The sequence below is a fragment of the Gossypium arboreum genome, chromosome 1 (genome assembly GCF_025698485.1).
Source record: "Gossypium arboreum isolate Shixiya-1 chromosome 1, ASM2569848v2, whole genome shotgun sequence".
NCBI lineage: Eukaryota > Viridiplantae > Streptophyta > Magnoliopsida > Malvales > Malvaceae > Gossypium > Gossypium arboreum.
Genome location: NC_069070.1, coordinates 116,227,113 through 116,250,993, shown reverse-complemented (window position 1 = coordinate 116,250,993; position 23,881 = coordinate 116,227,113). Strand labels below are relative to the sequence as shown.

General features: G+C 34.7%; 3 protein-coding genes across 3 annotated transcripts; all 3 read left to right on the top strand.

Moving 5' to 3' along the window:
• Positions 1-1,857: 1,857 nt before the first annotated feature.
• Positions 1,858-5,496, top strand: LOC108481092 (receptor-like protein 47). Its single transcript, XM_017784263.2, has 2 exons — positions 1,858-4,987; positions 5,094-5,496. The coding sequence occupies exon 1, from the start codon at positions 1,964-1,966 to the stop codon at positions 4,964-4,966; it is 3,003 nt and encodes a 1,000-aa protein (XP_017639752.1). The 5' UTR covers positions 1,858-1,963; the 3' UTR covers positions 4,967-4,987; positions 5,094-5,496.
• Positions 5,497-13,909: 8,413 nt separating this feature from the next.
• Positions 13,910-16,056, top strand: LOC108481091 (receptor-like protein 6). Its single transcript, XM_017784262.1, has 4 exons — positions 13,910-13,961; positions 14,064-15,308; positions 15,418-15,425; positions 15,835-16,056. The coding sequence occupies exons 1-4, from the start codon at positions 13,910-13,912 to the stop codon at positions 16,054-16,056; spliced, it is 1,527 nt and encodes a 508-aa protein (XP_017639751.1).
• Positions 16,057-16,253: 197 nt separating this feature from the next.
• Positions 16,254-16,646, top strand: LOC108481090 (uncharacterized). The gene has a single exon (XM_017784261.1). The coding sequence runs from the start codon at positions 16,254-16,256 to the stop codon at positions 16,644-16,646; it is 393 nt and encodes a 130-aa protein (XP_017639750.1).
• The last annotated feature ends 7,235 nt before the right edge of the window (positions 16,647-23,881 follow it).

Sequence of the window (23,881 nt, the reverse complement as noted above, 5' to 3'; positions counted from 1 at the left end):
CCTTTTCCGAATAGAATTAGACCTAGGTTTAACAGGGACACGACTGTATGCCACGCCCGTGTGAAGGTGCTTAAGCCGTGTGTAATTCTGAGTTGGTTTCTAGTTGACACGGCCATGACACACGATTGTGTGTCCTGCCCGTGTGCCTCATGCGGACGTGTGGAAATGCCTAGGTCGTGTGAAACACTGAATTAGGCCCATTTTATCTATTTTTGGCCCGTTTCTTGCTCTTTCACCTTCCTATACTCACCTAAGTATAAAAACATGAATTTAAAAGATTAGGAGCATCGAATTCAATGAAACCAAGGAAAAATCATCCATAAATATGCCAAGCATGGGATAAAAAATATGTATATATTATGGTTTATCATTATACATCCATAGCAGCTTCTCTCCATAAAATGCATGTTCTGATAACCGGTGTTCTTACTGATAGTTTGCTTTGATTTTTCAGCTTTCATGGTGTGGGATTTTAACATTTCGCAAGAAGTTAGACAATTGTTTTCAAGTTTTGTTTACTTTATTTTATTCTACAGGGCAAACAATAATTAGATGTATTTTTTTTTCCTAGGACAACGTGTTTAGTATACCATTTTGAATTTATTGTTTTGTTTAAATATTTTTATGTATAATATTTATAAATATAAATATATTTCAACTACGTACATATGAATATATTTAAATGAAAAAATATTTTATTTTTATATATGTTATATTGATTTGGTGCAGATATTAATAAATACGGAATTATGTTTATAGTCTTTTAATTTGAAGTTACTTTCACATTAGCCCAAGATCACATTACTCTTTCCATAGTCTGCTAAGCGGGCAATAACATAAAAAACAGTAACCATTCTTTTAAATGAATTAGTTTTTATCCTCTGGACATGGTTGACCAAGACCAAATCAAGTCAATATACTGCTCTCCAATACTACTTTTATTTTCATCAATCATGCATAATTGTCTTCCACACCTTTCTCTTTATTTTATTATTATTATTATTTTTTTGTTTTCCAATTTAGTGTGAATGCTTAGAAATTACAGTAGCTGAGAACAAAAACCATGAAATTAGTAAATTAATATATTTCTTCCATGTTTTCTGAAATGACTTAAAGTTATTTGTCTCACAGTGAAAGGAGAAATTATATGATAGCACACTTGTTCACACTAGCCATCCTCTTTAGGACGGGCACTGCCATTTCCTCTTAATTCAGTGTATATATAGGACATATATTAATTGCCAAATGAATCAATAAACTCACTACACTTACTGACATTGACATTTAAGAAATATGATAAAATCAAATTAAAATAGAGTAAAATAAAACTTAAAAAAGACAAAAAAAGTAATTTAACAGACGGACTAAACAAAAAAAAATGAATTTTAGCACATGTGAACCTTATTCACACTTTATCTTGCAGTTCACCAAAACCTTTAACAGTTTGTAACTTAGGTTGAATTTGCATCTTTGACGAGCTCACATCTTTGATTAAATTTGCGTCTTGATGAACTTGCAACTTTGAATGAGCTCATAATTGCGGATGAACTAGTAGATTTGAATGAGTTCGTAGGTAAGCAATCTGGTTTCATCATTTTATAAATTATCACTTTGCAACATTTACATTTAAAAAATCTAATAGGGAATATACAATCAAATTAAAATAGAGAAACCATATCATGTTAACGCATAATTAAAAGAGTAAAATAAAACATAAAAGACAAAATGATATTCTATAATTGAAATAAGGTTTTTTCTGAATAAATAAAATAAGTTTTTTTTAAAGACTCGGGAAAGACTATAACAGTCCACATGAAATTAGAGAATATAAATATAGGCCAATGAATCAACTTTCGCATAGCACCTCTAAAGCCTACAACCCTCAACTTATAGCAAATTTCCAATTCCGTTTTCCTTAAAACATTGCCTCCTTTCATAGCTTCTTCCTTATTAGGTTCTAAAAATGGGAAAGTTTATATGTTTGTGTCAAATCCGTAGTCTCCTCTTTGTGCTGTTCTTTCTTTCCGTAGTTGATTGTTCTCTGAGTTTGTCTTCCTCATCACGTAATCCAACTCCTTCAGGTCTACCAGAAGACACTTCAGCCTTGCTCCAATTCAAGAACACTATGTCCGTGGATGATTCTGCTATTTCTTCCTACTGTTATCCCAAAACAAACTCCTGGAATGAAAGCACTAACTGTTGCTCATGGGAGGGAGTCACTTGTGATAAGGCAACCGGTCAGGTGATTAGCCTCGACCTTAGTTGCTCTAACCTTGTTGGCTCCCTTTCTCCAAACACCACCCTTTTTCGCCTTCGAGGACTTAAACGACTTGACCTCTCTTTGAACAATTTCAGTGCTTCTTCGATTCCGTCTGGGTTTAATCAGTTAGTAAGTCTAACACATCTTAATCTTTCTGGTTCTTTACTCAGTGGTTCAGTCCCATCAGATATATCTTTGCCATCAAAATTGATTTCACTTGATCTTTCTGGAAATGATCAATTGAAATTTGACAGTCACGGTTTTGACATGCTTACGCGCAACTTATCTAAATTAGAAAATCTTTTACTTGGCTGGGTAAATATGTCTGATGTTGTGCCTACCTCCATGAACTTGCGTTCGTCTTTAAAGCGTTTGAGTCTCGAGTTTTGTGATTTACAGGGGGATATCCCCAGTGAAATATTCCAGCTTGGGTACCTAGAGTATGTTGATCTAAGATGGAATTCTTTAACAGGTTATCTCCCTAAGTCCAATTGGAGTAGTCCCCTCAAATTCTTTGACCTTTCCAGTAATTATTTGAGAGGGTCAATTCCTTCTTCACTTGGAAACCTCACAAAAATCACCTATCTTGGTTTTTCTTATAACAAATTAGAGGGAAAAATTCCAGATGTCTTTGGAAACCTTAACAAACTTACTACTTTGGATTTCTCTGATTGTAATTTTAGTGGTCAACTTCCCCCATCGATGTTCAACCTCACACAACTTACTTATTTAGACTTATCAGCCAATAGGCTAGAAGGTCCTCTTCCAACTCATGTAACAGGATTTCAGAAATTGAAGGACTTCAGTTTAACTGATAACTTACTCACAGGAGGAGTTCCATCTTGGCTTTTTACTTTGCCATCTTTAGAATACTTAGACCTCAGTAATAATAGTCTCACAGGTCCAATCAATCAAATTCAAAGGCCTAATTCAATTCAAAGGGTTTATTTAGCGGATAATGACATCCATGGTGAAATACCAAGTTCTCTATTTGGTCTTTCAAGGCTTAACCAACTTGATCTTTCATCAAACAACTTGAGTGGAGTCATTAGATCAGATATGCTTTCAAAGCTAGAGAGTCTTGAAACGCTCGATCTTTCGACAAATAATTTTAGTGGTGTTATCAACTTAGATGTTCCATCAAAGTTGAAGAATCTCACTGAAGTTAATCTTTCCAATAACAAGTTAAGGCAATTCCCGAGTTTCTTGCGATCTGCGAAAAGCTTGAGAAGTCTTGATCTTTCCAATAACAAAATTCAGGGTTCAATTTTCAAATGGGAATCGGAAGGTTGGGAACAATTGATTGATTTAAGTCTTTCCAACAATTCATTGACGAGTTTAGAGCAACTTCCAGGGAAGAGTGTTCTTACCCTAGATCTTCGTTCCAACCTACTCCAAGGTCCTCTTCCAGCTCCGCCACCTTCATTGCAAAAATTCCTGATTTCAGATAACCAATTGACAGGAGAAATACCTCCTTCAATTTGTAATTTGACTTCACTTGATATTCTTGATTTGTCTAAGAATTACTTTGGTGGAATTATTCCATCATGTCTTGGAAATTTTAGTCGGGGGATCAGTATCTTAAACCTACAAAAGAATAACTTGAGTGGCAAAATCCCTGATTTTTGTGTTGAATTAAGTAGTTTAAGAACTCTTGCTCTTAATGACAACAAATTAGAAGGGTTATTGCCACGGTCCTTTGTTAATTGTACCGGGCTACGTTTTTTGAACCTAGCAAACAACACCTTGTACGATCTCTTTCCCTATCGGCTCAGTGTACTTCCAGTCCTGCAAGTTCTTATCTTACGCTCTAATAGATTTTATGGTCGCCTAGACTATCCCATGGCTACATCTAGCTTTTTAAGCTTGCAAATCCTTGATCTCTCTAAAAATGAGTTCACTGTCCCCTTTCCGAAAAAATTCTTCCAAAGTTTTAGACGTTTGAAATTAGTTGCAGCTTCACAACCACAACAAATGAGTAAATGTGGTAGAGTAGGTGTATCTTGTTTTCCTAGTCCTCGAGATCGTTATGACAGTCCCGAAAACTATAAAAAATATGTGAAAGTAACCATGAAAAGGTTGGAGATAGAGTTAGATCTGGACAAATCATTAACTAATTTCACACTCATAGATTTTTCAAACAATCGATTCAGTGGACGAATCCCTGAGGCACTCGGCGAACTTCATGCTCTTTTAGTGCTCAACCTCTCACACAACAGATTAAACGATACCCTACCACCGTCATTGGCAAATATGGCAGCACTCGAATCATTAGATCTGTCATCTAACAACCTTGGTGGTAGAATTCCTTCCGATTTAACGAAACTGACATTTCTGGAAGTGCTAAACTTGTCGCAAAACAATTTTTTCGGACCAATTCCGGTTGGACATCAATTCAATACTTTTGATATTGATTCCTATGCTGGAAACTTGGGTTTATGCGGCTTCCCGCTATCAAAGAAATGTGGTAGTGAGGAGGAACCAAAGCCACCAACACCGAAGCTTGTGGAAGATGAAGATTCTGCAATACCGTTTATTTGGAAACTTGTAATGATGGGGTATGGCTGCGGAGTAGTGCTGGGGTTGAGTACGGGATACATAGTATTCACAACTGGAAGACCATGGTGGTTGGTTAGAATGGTTGAGAGAGACTGGAAGAGGAATTTTACAAGATGGGCCTGCAGGATTGGAAGAAAAAGAAACTAGCTCTTCATCCAAATTGCATAGGTGAGATTCAAATATGTTTTTGCTTAAACTTGGAGCAAATTTACTTTTTAATTGATAATACATATATAGTAATTTAGACTTATTTTTTCCGTTCTATTTGTCATAGTTGAACGTGAGGTGAATTGGAGAGAAAATGCACAACTGCTTCTGTAAGATTTGGGTCGAAGCCTATGTTCTTACCTTTTGGGTTCATTTTCAACGCAGTGGTTTAAAGTTATGATTAAGGTGTTGTTAGAGGATAGCTTGCTCTTTCTTGGCTTGTTATTCAACTTTGGCTCTTGAGTTGGCCTTTGATGACAAATTGGAAGACATACAGATCCACCTGCACCTTCCTCTGTTTAAAGGAATTTGGCTTCGCCCTCAAGTTGGCGTCGACACATATATTTTGAAATTTAAGTCCCCTTGTCTTTTAGTTTCATGTGATTAGCCAAAATGCAACATTAAAATATTGTCAAATATAGGGAAATTAAAATAAATAATATTATAACGAGAAAAATTAAAAGAAATAATATTTATATAATACTAGTGGTATTGTATTTTTCTTAATTATGAAGGATGCACCAAAGACAAAGTTCATGCTAAAGACAGAAAAGAAAAAGATTAATAATAATTAATGACAGCTTACTAGTTAGTTCTATTGTATTTTAATAATTATGACCGCTCATTACGTGGATAGGGTTGACGAAGACTTACTTTGTTGGTTGGAAGTGGTTGACCAAGACCATTTCAAGTCAATAGTCTGCTCTCCACTACTATTCACTATTTGTCTGTGGTCCCTTATAGGGTAAATTTCAATAGTAATGACCTAATTATTACTAATTTTTTCATTTAATTATAAAAATAAAAATATTATTTAATTATTCAATTTTATTTTTTATCATCAACAAGTTAATGTGATAGCTTTTAAAATTGGTAAAATAGTAATTTTAGCCTCAACATTTATAAATTATTTTAATTTTATCTTTATTTTAAAATAAATTTAACCCTTAATACCTATATATTGTGTTCATTTCTTTTGCATTTTTTTATAATATTGAAGGTTAATTTTAAAAATAAAAAAAATAAAATTATCTTAATTTTTGGGTGTTTTCATTTTTATATATTTTAAATTAAATTTAGTTAATAATTTTTAAAAACTTTTTAGAGGAGAGTGTAAAAGAAATCTGTAAAATACCAATTATATAATATGAAAATTTTGAAAACAATGGGTACTTTTATAATACGTCATTGATGTGAATTCTTTTCTGATGATAATTTTATAACTTGGTTTTTCTTTTCCCTTTTGGTCATTTTATTTAAACTGGAAAAAAGATTTTTGGTCAATACGTAATAATCTATTTGGTTCAAGAGAAAATCAATTTGTGAACCACAGAAGAAGATGAATGCTTGACGGTGAGATAAACCACCACTACACAACCACGTAAAAACGGCCATCAGATGAGTCATTGTTAAACCATTTTTATCAATATTTTACCACTGAAAATCCACTGGAAAGGTTTATGGCATATTTTCCAATTCCATGGTAAGGTCATTGATGCTTTTATTCCGTTAAATAAGGGAAAGAGGGGGCATAGGTTTGGGTTCATTCGATACGAAAGTGTGAGAGATGTTACTAGAGCAATATAGAGACTGAACGGTTTTAGATTGTATGGACATGGCATTGCTGTTAGTATGGCAAAGTTTGGCATAAGGCCTTCTTTTTGACGTAAAGTTTTGATTCGGTCAGTTTTTCAACTTGTAAAACACTTTTGAAGTTTCATGGTGGATGCTCTTGATAAAGTTGGGGAGATACGATTTTCCATGTTTCAGGATTGGTGTTGATTGTGTTGTTTTGTTTTGATGTTGCATCAGTTTTTTGTTCTTTTATTCTTGTAGCATGCTTTGGCATCTTTCTTTGCCGTTGTAATGGACTTTTGGTACCTAGTTCCTTTATTTTTATAAAATTCACTTTTACTCCTAAAAGATTAAATTGATACAATATATAAATATTAAAGATTAAAATTATTATTATGTTAATGTTAAAGGTTATTACTGTTAATCTGTTGATGATGAAAAAATATAAAATTGAATAATTGAGTGATTATTTTGTAACCTTTTATAATTGATTAATTAAAAAATTTACTGATACTTGAGTGACATTTTATAAATTTTCATAATTAGATGTCAAATAATTAAATTTAGTATAATATAATTTACCCATAATTATAATATATAGATTACTTAGAAATTTCAACAACGTTGTGAAGGTGTGATAGGAACAAAGACCAATGACTACTGCAATTGCTCTTTTATTTAATATTGTTTGAAATGATCTTTAAAGTTACATATATCTCTTACTCTCAAAATAATTTTTTAAAGAAACAATTCTCAGATTGCAAGGTTAAAGCCAAGATGCAATAAGTTTCTTAATGCAAAAAGAAAATATTTTTTAACAAAAAAGAAAGCAATTGCTCAAGATTTTGGTTTTACTCTCAATATTAACTTATTATTATTTAGATAAAATTACTTTAATTATTCATCTTTCTTATCATATATGCTCAAGAAATTAAAATTCATATGTTCATCATCACTAAAATATTAGAAAAATAAAGGTTGAGATGGTAAATTAAATAGCTTCAAGTATTGGGACCTAATTGATGTCCTTTCATTATTTTTTTTATTAAGTTTACGTACAAAAGCTAAAGCATATCATTTGAAAGATCAACGCACTGAGGTAATTACCATGAGACTTCACAAAAGCAAAAGCAAACATAAATGACCAACCCTAATCAAGTAACAATTGATTTTTAAAATATATAAAAAAATTTCAAATAGAAATAAATGAAATTTTAAGAGATTTAGAAAAGATTTAATCGATTCTAAAGATCCAATTAAGATAAAAAATCTCAGCTTGCAAGTTCCACGTTAGGAATTTAAAGAATTTTAAAAGAGTTATAGTGGACTTGAAATGATATAAATGTTCGCCCCCCATTCTTCCACATTCATACCTTAAGCCTTAAACCCATAGCACATTTCCAAGTTCATTTCCTTAAAACTTTGTCTCCTCCCATCACTTGCTTCAAATATTTTTAAAATGGGAAATGTTATATGGTTGTGTCAAATCCGTAGTCTTCTCTTAGTGCTGTTCTTTCTTTCCGTTGTCGGTTGTTGTCTTGGTTTGTCTATCTCTTCTCTTAAGCCAACTCCTTTATGTCTACCAGAAGACGCCTCAGCCTTGCTCCAATTCAAGAACACCATGTCCATTGATTATTCTGGTGATGCTTCCTCTTGTTATCCCAAAACAAGTTCCTGGAATGAAAGTATTAGAATATACCCATTCATTGCCCATACCTTGCCCATACCTACTCATACCTTGGAAAGGTCAAAGTTATGGGCACCAAATATTTATTTAGTATTGGGCATGGAATAATAGCAATTTTTGGTCCCTAATTGTATAGGGACTTTGCAAGGTGGCCCTTGAACCTCAACTATAAATAGGCCTAACCATTGCTCATTCTAATCATCCCACATTTGCCATTCTCTACTTAAGGCATTATTCTCTCTCCCTATTTGTAAAGTTTCACTTGTATTTTGGAGTGAAATATATTTGGTAGTGCCCGAGGACGTAGGCAAGATTTGCCGAACCTCGTTAAAATTCTGGTGTTCTTTACTATTTATTTTTCCATATTTTGTGAGTGTGATTGTAGTGATTTATTGTGCTATTAAATTACGATAAAGGGATATTCTGGCTAGGAAAGACTTGGTACTTAAGTGATCCTCGTGATCCACCTCTCTTTCTTGGGAATTGAACTTAGTGTGATTTTTTAGTACAATAATTTTACTCTTTCACACGCTTCCGCGCAACAATTGGTATCAGAGCCAGATTCGTACTTGGGGAATACGACCATTTACGGCACTATTCACGTATACAGCACTATTCACGTATAAGGCACTATTTACGATATCAAGATCATTCACGATCGATGAGTTGGGATTGAGGAGAAAATGGCAGAGCATCGTCATCGATGAAGGACTCATCGTGACAAATGCAAAATTTGAAGTAGAGAAATTTGACGGTACCAATAATTTTGGTATGTGGCAATGTGAGATCTGGATGTCTTATGTCGCAAGAGCTAGATATAGCCCTTGAAGAAAAACCCGACAAGATGGATGACAAGGTGGGCCAAGATCAATAGACAGGCATGTGGTACAATCCGCCTATGTTTGGCCAAAGAGCGTAAGTACTCTGTCATGAGGGAGACATCGTGAAGAAGTTATGGGATATCTTGGAAGAAAAGTTTCTAACGAAAAGTCTTGAAAATAGGCTTTATATGAAAAAGAAACTTTATCGATTCACGTATGCACCCGGTATGTCGATGAATGACCATGTGAACTCATTCAATAAAATTTTAGCAGACTTGCTAAATTTGGATGAGAAATTTGAAGATGAAGACAAGGTATTATTGTTGTTGAATTCCCTTCCTGATGAATATGATCATCTTACCACCACATTGCTTCATGGGAAGGACACGATCACATTTGATGCGATCAGAGTGCGTTGTATAGATCTCGAGACTCGAAAGAAAGATAAAAAATCACGAGATACAACTGCGAAGTCTTAACAATAAAAGGCGTTCAGACAATGACAAATCTGTAGAAGGGAAAGTCCAAAGGAGACCCGCCAAAGATGAATGTGCTTTTGCGTGAAAAGGGCATTGGAAAAGAATTGTCCTAAGTTACAAAAGGGCAAGGCTATTTCTAATGCATGTGTAGCAGAGCATGATGAGGAGTCAGACTTTAGCTTGGTTGGCATGGCAATGGCATGTCAAACGGATGAGTGGATTTTGGATTCAGGATGTACTTACCATATGTGTCCTAATAAGGACTGGTTTTCTAGTCTTAAAGAGCTAGAAGGTGGAATTGTTCTTATAGGCAATGATAGTGCTTGTAAGACAATGGGAGTGGGTACAGTCCAATTGAAGAATCGCGACGGCTCAATCTAAATCTTGACAGATGTTCACTACGTACCTAGCCTGAAGAAAAATCTCATCTCATTAGGGGCCCTAGAATCTAAAGGGCTCACAATCACTTTGAGAGATGGATTACTAAAAGTAGTAGCTGGGCAATTGACGGTGATGAAAGGCACAAGAAGAAATAACTTGTACTTTTTAAATGGAAGTACAGTTATTGGATCAACATCAACAGTTTCTACAAAAGATGTAGATTCAGAGGTTACCAGATTATGGCATATGCGATTGGGACATGCTGGTGAAAAAGCTTTGCAGACATTGGCGAAGCAAGGCTTGTTGAAATATGCAAATTCTTGCAAAATGGAATTCTGTGAACATTGTGTTCTGGGCAAGCAGAAGAGGGTAAAATTTGGTCCAGCAATTCACAATACGAAAGGAATTCTGGACTACGTTCACAGTGATGTGCGGGGACCTACCAAAGTGGCTTCTTTGGAAGGTATGCACTATTTTATTACTTTTGTTGATGATTATTCAAGAAAAGTATGGGTGTATCTAATGAAAAGAAAAAATAAATTTTTGGATGCATTTCTGAAATGGAAAAAGATGGTGGAAACTCAGACTGGTCGAAAGGTCAAACGACTTCGATCAGATAATGACACTTAGTACAAAAATGATCCATTTCTACAAGTATGTCAAGATGAGGGTATTGTGCGACACTTCACTGTTCGGGATACACCACAATAGAATGGGGTGGCAGAACGCATGAATCGAACTATACTGGAGAAAGTTCGATGTATGTTGTCCAATGCTGGATTGGGCAAGGAATTTTGGGCTGAAGCAATTATATATGCGTGCCATCTAATTAACCATTTGCCATCAGCTGCAATAAATGGAAAAACTTCTATAGAGATGTGGACTGGTAAATCTGCTACTGATTATGACTATTTACATGTATTTGGTTCCACTGGATATTATCATGTAAAAGAATCTAAGTTAGACCTAAGAGCAAAGAAAGCATTATTCTTGGGTATAACTGATGGAGTAAAAGGATACCGTCTCTGGTGTCCTGATACAAGGAAGATTGTTTTCAGTAGAGATGTGACTTTTGATGAATCAACCATGTTAAAGTACAAGGATTCATAAAAGAAAGACAAAACTAGTAGTATTTTGCAGCAGGTGGAGCTTGAAAAGGTTAACAATGATCCAGCTAATATTGAAGGGACAAATGATGAAGAGGTTCCTACCCAAGAACCTCTACATCAACAAGATTCAATTGCATATAGGAGGCCAAGAAGAGAGATTCGTAAGCCTATCGCTTTGATGATATAGTGGCCTATGCACTTCCAATTGCAAATGATGATGTTCCTTCTACTTACACAGAAGCAATAAGTAACCCTGATGGTGTAAAGTGGAAGCAAGCAATGAATGAAGAAATGCAGTCTTTTCATAAAAATAGGACCTGGGAGTTGGTGACACTACCCAAGGGAAAGAAGGCAATTGGATGCAAATGGGTATATGCAAAGAAGGAAGGATTTCCTGATAAAAATAAAATTTGATACAAGGCTAAATTGGTAGCAAAGGGTTACACTTAGAAAGAAGAAATAGACTACAATGAATTGTTTTCTCCAGTTGTGAAGCATTCGTCTATTCGGATTTTGCTAACATTGGTTGCTCAATATGATCTTAAACTAGTTCAGCTTGATGTGAAGACCACGTTTTTACACGGTGATTTGGAAGAGGAAATCTATATGACTCAGCCAGATGGATTCAAGGTTGTTGGAAAAGAAAATTGGGTTTGAAAACTGACAAAGTAGCTTTATGGATTAAAGCAATCTCCGAGGCAGTGGTACAAGCGATTTGATCAGTTCATGAAAGGGCAAAGGTACACAAGAAGTAAATTTCATTGCGTGTATTTTCAGAAGCTACAAGAAGGAACTTTCATATAATTGCTCTTATATGTTGATGATATGCTAATAGCATCTAAGAGCAAAGTTGAGATTGAAAGATTGAAGACTCAACTCAATCTCGAGTTTGAGATGAAAGATCTAGGAGAAGCTAAAAACATTCCCGGCATGGAAATATGGAGAGATAGAGCTCATGATAGAGTTAGCTTATCTCAGAAGCAGTATTTGAAGAAGGTACTACAGCAATTTGGCATCAACGAGTAGACAAAACCTGTAAGTACCCCGTTGGCTTCTCATTTCAAGCTTTCTTCACAACTATCTCCTTCGACGAATACTGAACGAGAATACATGTTGCAAGTTCCGTATTCTAATGCAGTGGGTAGCTTGATGTATGCAATGGTGTGTACAAGACCCGACATTTCACAGACAGTTAGTATAGTGAGCAGGTATATGTATAATCCTGGAAAAAGACATTGGCAAGCTGTGAAATAGATTCTACGGTATATTCAAAAGACCGTGGATATTGGATTACTGTTCAAGCAGGATAATACACTTGGTAAAGGTGTTATTGGGTACGTTGATTTTGACTATGCTGGTTTGGACAAGCGAAGATCAACCACCGGTTATGTGTTTACACTTGCTGGAGGACCAATAAGTTGGAAGTCTACATTACAGTCTACAGTTGCGTTGTCAACCATAGAAGCCGAGTACATGGCTGAATAGAGGCTGTAAAGGAGGCTATTTGGTTACAAGGTATGGATAAAACCTTGGGGTTGGTTCAGGAGCATATTAACGTGTATTGTGATAGTCAAAGTGTTATTCATTTAGCAATGAATCAAGTCTATCATGCACGTACAAAGCATATCGACATACGATTCCATTTTGTGCGGGAAATTATTGAAGAGGGGAAAATTTGTCTTCAGAAGATCAAGACTGCAGATAATCCCGCAGATATGATGACCAAGGTAGTAACAACAACCAAGTTCGAACATTGTTTGAACTTGATCAATATCCTGCAAGTTTAACAGTTGAAGAAGGCATTATCAAGTATTGTTGTCAAAGGCAGAAAGAATTGTGTGAAGATAAGATTATCCTAATCAAATCTTCAAGGTAGAGATTATTAGAATATACCCATTCCTTGCCCATACCTTGCCCATACCTTTCCCATACCTACCCATACCTTGGAAAGGTCAAAGTTATGGGCACCAAATATTTATTTAGTGTTGGGCATGGAATAATAGCAATTTTTGGTCCCTAATTGTATAGGGACTTTGCAAGGTGGCCCTTGAACCAAACTATAAATAGGCCTAACCATTGTTCATTCTAATCATCCCACATTTGCCATTCTCTACTTAAGGCATTGTTCTCTCTCCCTATTTGTAAAGTTTCACTTGTATTTTGGAGTGAAATATATTTGGTAGTGCCCGAGGACGTAGGCAAGATTTGCCGAACCTCGTTAAAATTCTGGTGTTCTTTACTATTTATTTTTCCATATTTTGTGAGTGTGATTGTAGTGATTTATTGTGCTATTAAATTACGATAAAGGGATATTCTGGCTAGGAAATACTTGGTACTTAAGTGATCCTCGTGATCCACCTCTCTTTCCTGGGAATTGAACTTAGTGTGATTTTTTAGTACAAAAATTTTACTCTTTCACACGCTTCCACGCAACAGAATGCACCAATTGCTTTTCGTGGAAAGGAGTCAGTTGTGATACGGCAACTGGTCAAGTGATTGGCCTCGACCTTAGTTGCTCTTTGCTTGTTGGCTCTCTTTCTCCAAACACTAGCATTTTCCGCCTTCAAGGACTCAAATGACTCAACCTTGCTTCCAATGATTTCAATGGTTCTTCGATTCCGTCCGGGTTTAGTAAGTTAGTAAGTTTGATACATCTTGATTTTTCTGATTCTTCTTTCTCTGTTTCAGTTCCATCAGATATTTCTTTTCCAGCAAAACTGATTTCACTTGATCTTTTTCAAAATAATCATTTGAAATTTGATAGCCATAGTTTGCTCATGCTTACACTCAACTTATCTAAATTAGAAGATCTTTTTCTTAACAGTGTAAATATGTTTGATGTTGTGCCTACTTCCTTCAAGAACTTGCCTTCGTCTCTAAAGCGTTTGCGTCTCGAGTTTTGTGATTTAAAGGGGGAATTCCCTAGTGAAATATTCTAGCTAACGTACATTGAGCATGTTGATCTAAGTTGGAACTCTTTAACAGGTTATCTCCCTAAGTCCAATTGGAGCAGTACCCTCAAGTACTTTAAACTTTACAATAATCACTTTGGAGGGTCAATTCCTGCGTCCACTGGAAACCTCACAAAAATCACCTTTCTAGATTTATCCCTCAATGAATTCAAAGGTCAGCTTCCCTCAACTCTGTTCGGCCTTAAACAAGTTACTCATTTAGGCTTATCATGCAACAGACTAGAAGGTCCCCTCCTAACTCATGTAACAGGGCTTCAAAATTTGGATGAGTTATTTCTAAATGATAACTTGTTAACCGGAGGAATTCCATCTTGGCCTTTTACTTTGCCATCTTTAAAATATTTAGACCTTAGTAATAACAGTCTCACTGGTCCAATTGACAAGATTCAAAAGCCTAATTCAGTTCAAGAGGTTTATTTGGCATATAATCACATGCATGGTGAAATACCAAGTTCGTTCTTCAATCTTGCAAATCTGATCGAACTTGATCTTTTATCAAATAATTTTAGTGGTGTCATCAAGTCAGATATGCTTTTAAAGTTGAAGAACCTTGAAACACTCGTTCTTTCGTCAAATAATTTTAGTGGTGCCATCAAGTTAGATGTGCTTTCAAAGCTGAAGAATCTTACAATGCTTGAGCTTTCAAATAACAAGTTGCTATCATTCAGTAGTGACGATGGTGTTAACTCCACTTTTCAAAAGCTCGAGACTTTATACTTCTCTTCTTGCAATGTACAACAATTTTCGAATATCTTGAGATCAGCTAAAAGCTTGCGTTATCTTGATCTTTCTAATAATGCAATTAAGGGTTCAATTTTCAAGTGGGAATCAGAAGGTTGGGAACAATTGTTCTATTTAAATCTTTCCCACAATTTACTGATGAGTTTAGAGCAATTTCCAGGGGAGAATCTTCATATCTTGGATCTTCGTTCTAACCTACTCCAGGGTCCTCTTCTAGTTCCACTACCACCTTCATTGGAAGAATTCTGGATTTCAAATAACAATTTGACAGGAGAAATCCCTCATTCTATTTGTAATTTGACTTTCCCTCAAATTCTTGATTTATCTAGAAATTACATAGGTGGAATAATTCCGAAATGTCTTGGAAGTTCGAGTTATGGTCCCAGAATCATAAACCTACAAAAGAATAACTTTAAAGGAAAAATCCCTGATTTTTGTGCTGATTACAATGGTTTGATAAATCTTGCCCTTAATGACAACCAATTGGAAGGGCCATTGCCACGATCCTTGATCAATTGTACCTTTTTAAAGTTTTTAAATTTGGCAAATAACAAGTTAAATGATACCTTTCCCCGTTGGTTGGGTGCACTTCCAGCTCTGCAAATTTTAATCCTACGATTCAACAGGTTTCATGGTCTCTTAAACATTTTCGAAAATATTAGACCATCCTTTTCATCATTGCAAATTGTTGATCTCTCTGGGAATGAATTTAATGGAGACTTACCTACAATTTTCTTCCAAAACCTAAATTCTCTGAAGCATGCAAGAAACCTAGGTGATGTTAAAGGTTAATGTAGAAATTATTTGTTACTATTTACTGATTGAATAAGTTAGTAGTTGAGTCAGTCAAAGTCTGTTTCAAACAAACCTAGTCTTTGTTTAGTGCCAATAGTGTTCCTTTTATTTAGGAGATTTAGTTGTTAGCTATTTGAGTATTTATAGTACTCTTCATGGAATAAAGAACACACTTCACCGTTTCTAATTTTTTGAATTCCTTTTGTTTAAATTTAAGTCCTTTGTTCTGTTTTTACTTTTATATTCAGCAGCTTTTTCTTGACATCTGGTATCCGAGCTACTTGAGGCCTATGTTCAAGCTTATGATGGCAAGCAATTGGAATGGAGTGAACCTTTCACAGCCGTTGGTTCCAATTTTTCAAGGCAGCAACTATGGAGTTTGGAGCACTAAGATGAAGACTTTGTTTTTGTCCCAAGACCTATTGGACTTGGTGGAAAATAGATATGGTGAAGAGGAGGTTGCAGCTTAGACTCTCAAAGATTCAGAAAGAGAGATGCTAAAACTTTGTTTTTCATCCAACAAGCTGTGGATGAATCAATTTTTCCTCGCCAAGCAGTGACGCATTCAAAAGAAGCATAGGACACGCTGCGAACAACATATCAAGGTACTGCAAAGGTGATTACTGTTAAACTTCAAACTCTGCGTAGGAAGTTTGATAATTTTATTATGGAATATGATAATGTTCTGGATGATTATGTGTCAAAAGTAATTGATGTTGTGAATCAAATTCGAAAATATGGTGAGGATTTAAGTGAGCAAAGGGTAGTTGAGAAAATTCTTAGGAGTTTACCTATGAAATATGATCATATAGTTGCAGCTATAGAAGAGTCAAAAGATTTGAGTGTGTTAACTGTTGATGAGTTGCAAGGCTCTCTTTATTCTCATGACGATAGGATGGAAAGGTATGGTAATGCGTCTGTTGAGAATGCCTTTTATAGTAGGGCGCAATACTTTCGTGGTGGAAAGGGCACCAGCGAAACAAACTTCAATGACTGGCGTGGAGGAAATTCATCTCGTGGGAGAAGAAGAGGTAGGGCTGGTGGCCGATTCAATGGATAGAACCAAAGTTATAGAGATGGTGATAAAAGATAAAATAGTAGTCCAAAACAATGCTACTATTGTAGAAGGTACGGGCATATTGAGAGGTTTTGCAAGCTTAAAGAGAAACAGGCTAACTTGGCTCATAAAGATAGTGAAGAAGAAAAGACAGAGAGCCTGTTCGTTGCATGCTTCAGTGCTAAGGAGTGTTCTCTTGAAGTTTGGTACATAGATAGTGGTTGTAGCAATCATATGAAAAGTGAATTAAGTCTCTTCAGCAACTTAGATAAGTCAATAACTAGCCGAATTACGCTTGGTGATGGAATTGTTCGTATAGCAAAGGGAAAAGGTACTGTGCAGTTGAATTCCCTAGGTCTTAATTGCATTCATAATGTTTTGTATGTTCCAGATTTAAATTCTAATTTGCTAAGTGTTGGGTAATTTATGGTGGATGGGTATTCACTTGTCTTTGAAGAATTCAATTGCTGCATTTTTAAGGATAAATCGAAAAAGCACCTGTTAGCTAGTGTTCCGATGGAAAAAAAATAAGATTTTTCCTTATAATTTCGCAACTGATGATAGGCTTCCATGGAAGGTAGAATCATTTGATGAAAATTGGTTGTGGCATCACAGATATGGGCACTTAAATTTTGATAATTTAAGACTCATGTCTGAAAAGAGTCTAGTTGATGGTTTACCTCTAATAAAAAATGTTGATGATGTGTGTGAGAGCTGTATATTTGGGAAACAACATCGAGATTCATTTCCAAAGGGCAAGGCAAGGAGAGCTTCCCAACTTGCAGAACTTATTCATGCTGATCTTTGCAGACCAATGAGAACACTTTCTCTCAATAACAACAGGTACTTTTTAGTCTTTTTTGATGACTACAGTAGAATGACGTAGGTGTACTTTGTCAAAGAAAAGTCAGAGGCTCTTTCAGTTTTCAAGAAGTTTAAAGCAAGTATTGAGAAACAAAGTGGCCAGCCTGTAAAGACCTTGCGGACAGATCGTGGTAGAGAATTTCTCTCTACTGAATTCAACAAATTTTGTGAAGAATCTAGCATTCAACGCCAGCTAACAGCAAGCTACACTCCTCAACAAAATAGAATCGCTGAGAGGAAGAATCGGAGTCTTGTTGAAATGGGAAAATGCTTACTGAAAGCTAAAGATCTTCCAAAAAGTTTCTGGGCAGAAGCAATTCACACAGCAGTGTACATTCTCAACCGATCTCTAACAGCAGCTCTAGAACAAAAAACACCATTTGAAGCATGGCATGGGTGGAAACCTGAGGAATTACAAGCAGGTTCAAAAGCATTACTAGAAGATGGTGAATGTCTCAACACTCATCCTAGTCAAGAAAATGGAGATGGAAGTTCTTGCTCATCAGCACCAAACAGTCCTTCAGTAGTTCCAAATACCACTTCATTAAGCTCTTCTAGATCAGAATCACCACCTAAAGAATAGAGATCATTGGTAAAAATTTATGAAAGTACTGAGCAATGCCAATTCGCCCGAATTGAAGATCTAATCATCTTTGAAGAAGCAATCAAATCCAAGAATGGCGAGATGCAATGGATGGTGAAATGGAAGCCTTGGAAAGGAACAAGACGTGGGAATTAATAGACCTTTCAAATGGAAAAGAAGCTATTGGGTTAAAATGGATTTTCAAAACTAAATTCCAGGCTGATGGTTCCATTCAAAAGCATAAAGCAAGACTGGTTGCACGAGGGTACATGCAACGTGAAGGGTTAGATTTCTAAGAAACTTTCTCTCCGGTGACAAGATTTGACACCATACGTGTTATTCTGTCAATTGCAGCTCAATTAAGTTGGGAGGTTTATCAATTCGATGTCAAGTCGGCTTTTTTAAATGGGATCCTAGAAGAAGAAGTATATGTGCAGCAACCAAAAGGTTACGAGATTGCAAATCAAGAAGAGAAAGTGTATAGGTTGAAAAAGGCTCTATATGGCTTAAAGCAAGCACCGCGAGCCTGGTATGGAAGAATTGATGGGCATTTCAGCAATAATGGTTTTCAAAGAAGTCCCAGTGAGCCAAATCTATATGTAAAAAATAGAGGTACTTCTGAGATTCTCATTATTTGCCTTTATGTTGATGATTTGATTTATACTAGCAAGAGTAGTACTTTGTTGAATGAGTTTAAAAAGCTGATGACAGACGAATTTGAAATGACTGATTTGGGGTTGATGAGTTTCTTTCTGGGACTAGAAATTAAACAATGTGCAGAGGGTATTTTTATGTCTCAAGAAAAATATGTGAATGATCTTCTTGAAAAGTTCAACTTGAAGGATTGCAATCTTGTGAGTACTCCAATGTGCACCAATCAAAAATTTTGTTTAGATGATGAGGGAGAGAAAATTGACTGCCAATTGTTTCGAAGTTTGATTGGGAGTCTGTTGTATCTAACAAATAGTAAACCTGATATTTTGCAAGCAACAAGTCTCTTATCTAGATATATGCAGAGTCCAAGCAAGCATCACTTTGGAGCTGCCAAGCGAATTTTGAGCTATTTGAAGGGGACAAGCTCATTTGGAATATGGTATAAGTTCTCTAACAATCTAAGGCTGTATGGTTTTTCAGATAGTGATTTGGTTGGCTGCATTGAAGATCGCAAGAGTACAACTGGTTACGTTTTTAGTATGGGTAGCGGAGCTGTTTCATGGAGCTCAAAGAAGCAACCTTCAACTGCTTTATCATCTTCGGAGGCTGAATATATGGCTGTTACTGCTGCTGCTTGTCAAGCTGTCTGGAAACAAAGAATTATTGATGATTTAAAGCAAACACAAGTGGAGGCAACTACCATCTATTGTGATAATCAGTCAACAATTGCAATGACAAAAAACCCTGTTTATCACAATAGAACAAGACACATTGAAACACGTCATCATTTCATAAGAGAGCTGGTTGCAAAAGGAGATATCAAGATGGAGTACTGCTGCACTGAAGAACAAGTTGCTGATTTGTTCACAAAGCCACTTCCACCGAAGAAATTCGTGTATTTGAGAGAATTGTTGGGTGTTGGAGAGTGTCTACATTAAGGGGGAGTGTTAAAGGTTAATGTAGAAATTATTTGTTCCTATTTACTTGTAACGCCCCTAACCCGAATCCGTCACCGGAATAGAGTTACGGAGCATTACCAGAGTTTCCGATTCATTTATTAGATATTTCATTAATCCAATATCTTTTCTTTTCCACGTTCAAGTCTCGTATTCAAGATATTCAGATCTTTATAAAGAAATTTGATCGTCGTTTTCATTTATTTCATGTTATAATACATTCAACTAATGCTCTAAACAAAATTATCATTTTACCCCTAAACTTTTAATTAATGACGATTTCATCCTTAGGTTAAAATAAAATAAAATTATTACAATTTAATCTTTATTTCCAGCCGTTATTCTCACACAAATTGATAACAACCTATGAATTCTATAAAATGTCGAATTTTCCATAATTTCAACACTTTTCAATTTAATCCTTAAAACATGTTTTTCCACGATCTTGAGCTAAATTAATAATTTCATTCAATTTTGTAATTTAAATAATAAAATAATCCATTTCATGCAAATTGGTCATTTCTAACATTTTTTTTACAAAATTGCCCATAAAATTTTAGTTTTATTCAATTTAGTCCATGAGCCTAAAACATACAAATTAGCCATGCTAGCTGAATATTCATACATATTTTCCTCCTCCTCCTCTCCATTCCACATCCTTAATTTATATAACATGCAACAAGTAACATTATCAATAATTTCACTATTTACTTATGTATATTCAAAACTGTCCATTTGCGTCATAGTCACTAAATTATTTATATCTTAAGCTACAAAACTCAAAATTAAAATCCGCTAATTTTTCCTGAAACTAGACTTACTTATCTTATTACCATAAAATTTTTACAATTTTTGGTTTAGCCAATAAGTACAGTTTATTCCTTAAAGTTTCCCCTGTTCTGCTGTCTGACAGTTCCGACCCTTCTTCACTAAGAATTAATTATCTCATCATACGAGATTCGAATGATGTTCCTGCTTATTTCTATTGAAAATAGACTCTTTAAGGATTTTAAACATATAAATTTAATCCCTTAATTATTTTTCTCCAATTTTTATGATTTTCCAAAGTCAGAACAGGGGAACCCAAAATCATTCTGACATTGTCTCATAAAACTTATTATATCTCACGATTTACAATTTCATTGCTTACACCGTTTCTTCTATAAGAAACTAGACTCAAAAAGCTTTAATTTCATATTTTATTCATCCTCTAATTAGATTTCTACAATTTTTGGAGATTTTTCAAAGTTAGACTATTGCTGCTGTCCAAAACTATTTTAGTGCAAAATGTTGATTTTCATTTTGCCCCAAATTTCACAGTTCATACAATTCAGTCCTTACTTAATTAACCCCTCAACTAAACTAATTTTCTCAATTAATACTTTTCCTAGACATTATAAGTTATTTCATAACTATTGAAATTCAGAATTTCCACATAAAACTTTAACTTCAAACTCTTTTACAATTTAGGTCCCAAACATTTACTTTCTATTCAATTCTTTCAATAAAATCAGCATATAAACAATTTAAAGCTCTAATTCTATGTCAAATCATCATATACTTCCAGCAAATATTCATAGAAACTTTCAATTTCTTTCATAGAATCAAGAACTAATGGATTCAACAAATGGACCTAGTTGTAAAAGTCACAAAAACACAAAAATTTCAAGAAATAATCAAGAATTGCACTTACTTGCAGTAAAAATATGAAAAAACAGCTTAAGGGAACTCTTCCATGGTGTTTTTGCTAATGAGAATGGAGAAAAATAAAGAGAAATCTAGATAATTCCACTTTAGTCCTAGCTTTATTAAGTAAATTTTGCAATTTTGCAATTTTTCCCTTAATTCCCCTTATTTTCTTGGTGATTTCATGCTCTTGCCGTCCAGCCCAAATAGACCTTGGGTCTATTTGCCTTTTAAACCCTCTTTCTTTTATCATTTAAGCTATTTAATCATTTCCCACAATTTTGCATTTGATACAATTTAGTTCTTTTTGTTCAATTAGCTATCAGTACTTTAAAATTTCTTAACGAAACTTTAATACTAACTTATTAACACTCCATAAATATTTATAAAAATATTTATGGCTCGATTTAAAATTCCCGAGGTCTCGATACCTCTTTTTTAATTTTAATTATTTTAATATATATATATTTTTAGTACATTTCACTATTTCAAAATTTTTCCTAACTTCACATTTAACTTATACTCACTAAATTAATAATATTTCCTACTCATTTGTCGAATTTAGTGATCTCGAATCACTGTTCCGACACTACTGAAAATTAGGCTGTTATTAAATAAGTTAGTAGTTGAGTTAGTCAAAGTCTGTTTCAAACAGACCTAGTCTTTGTTTAGTGCCAGTAGTGTTCCTTTTATTTAGGAGATTTAGTTTTTAGCTATTTTAATATTTATAGTACTCTTCATGGAATAGAGAACACACTTCACCGTTTCTAATTTTCTGAATTCCTTTTGCTTAAATTTAAGTCCTTTGTTCTGTTTTTACTTTTATATTCAGCAGCTTTTTCTTGACAAGTGAACTAGTCTTACAAGAATCCGATAAGGAAGGACTGACTCCGCTTTACGCGCTACATTTCTATGATCAAGTTTCGGTCAATGTAACATGGAAAAAATCAGAAATGGAGTTGGAGTATATAAGAACGTTACCCATTTTCACTGCCATTGATTTTTCAAATAATAGATTCTCTGGAAAAATGCCGGAGGCAATTGGAGAGCTTCGTACGCTTGAGGTGCTCAACCTGTCTCACAACAGCTTCACCGGTAATATCCCACCATCGTTGGGGAACTTAGTAGAACTTGAATCATTAGCTCTTTCATCAAATAACCTCGGTGGCGAGATTCCTTCTCAAATGACAAAATTGACGTTTCTCGAAGTGTTAAATTTTTCACACAACAATCTTGTGGGACCCATCCCCTATGGAAACCAATTCAACACTTTTGAGAATGATTCCTATTACAGTAACTTGGGATTATGTGGCTTCCCCTTGACAAAGCAATGCTGCAATGGTGAGGGACCGAAACCACCTGCACCGAAGCGTAAGGAAGCTAAAGGTTCTCCAGTAGCCTTTATATGGAAACTTGTGATGATGGGATACGGACTAGGATTCAGCACTGGCTACATTGTGTTCACCACTGGAAGGCCATGGTGGCTTGTAAGAATGGTTGAGAGATATTGGAAACCGAATGTTACAAGATGGATTTGCAGAATTAGAGGAAAAATAAACATGCACTGAATCCAAATTCCAAGGTACGTTTTTAACCATCTATTAGTGTTTTTTTTTTTTTACAGACTAGGCTTATTGTTTCTTTTTGTCATATGTAGTGGTTCGAGAGGAAGATGCAGCCTTGCTACTATATGTTTTGGCCAGAAATAGCATGTTTTCGGAGTTCATTGTCATGTCCAGTGATTTGAAGAAAGGATTCAAGGTGGCCTTGGAGGATAACTTGCTTTGCTTCTTGTTCAATTTGACCATACGAGTGTTTGCATTTGTAAATTAGTATTTTTGGGCTTTGTTACGTTTATGAGACGTTGTATGCTGTTTTATTTTTTAGTTTTTTTTCTTTTTCTTTTTTCGTTAAATCTATGGTTTTGGTGTGTTTTCTTCGAGTTGTTTGAATTTAAACTATGTTCAATGTTCAAAGGAAATATTGTATTTGCCCTTTGATATATTATTGTATTGTCTTTGATATTTTCTTAAATAGATAACCTATAAAGAAGAATTTGTTAGCAGACACAAAAATGATAATGTAATTTATTTTAATAAATAAAATGATTTTATGGGTAAACTATTAAAATAGTCACTTTTATTTACTTTAGGTTATATTTTAGTTATTTATATTTGAAATGTTATGTTTTAGCCACTTACGTTATTGCGTTATAACATTAAAGATGCAATGGTAAGCTGACGTGGCACGTTAAATCATCATTTCAAATGAAAATTTTAGGTTAATTTATACAATCGATCCTCATATTTTTTCGTTTTGAGCAATTTAATTTTTTTTGCATCGATCCTCATATTTTTTCGTTTTGAGCAATTTAATTTTTTTTTGTTCTTTTAACTTTCTTTTTCTTATTTTCTATTCCCTTCTACTTCTCTTTCTGTTTTCTTCCCTTCTCCATTTATTTAATGTAGTTTTTCTATATTTTCCATTTGTTAAAA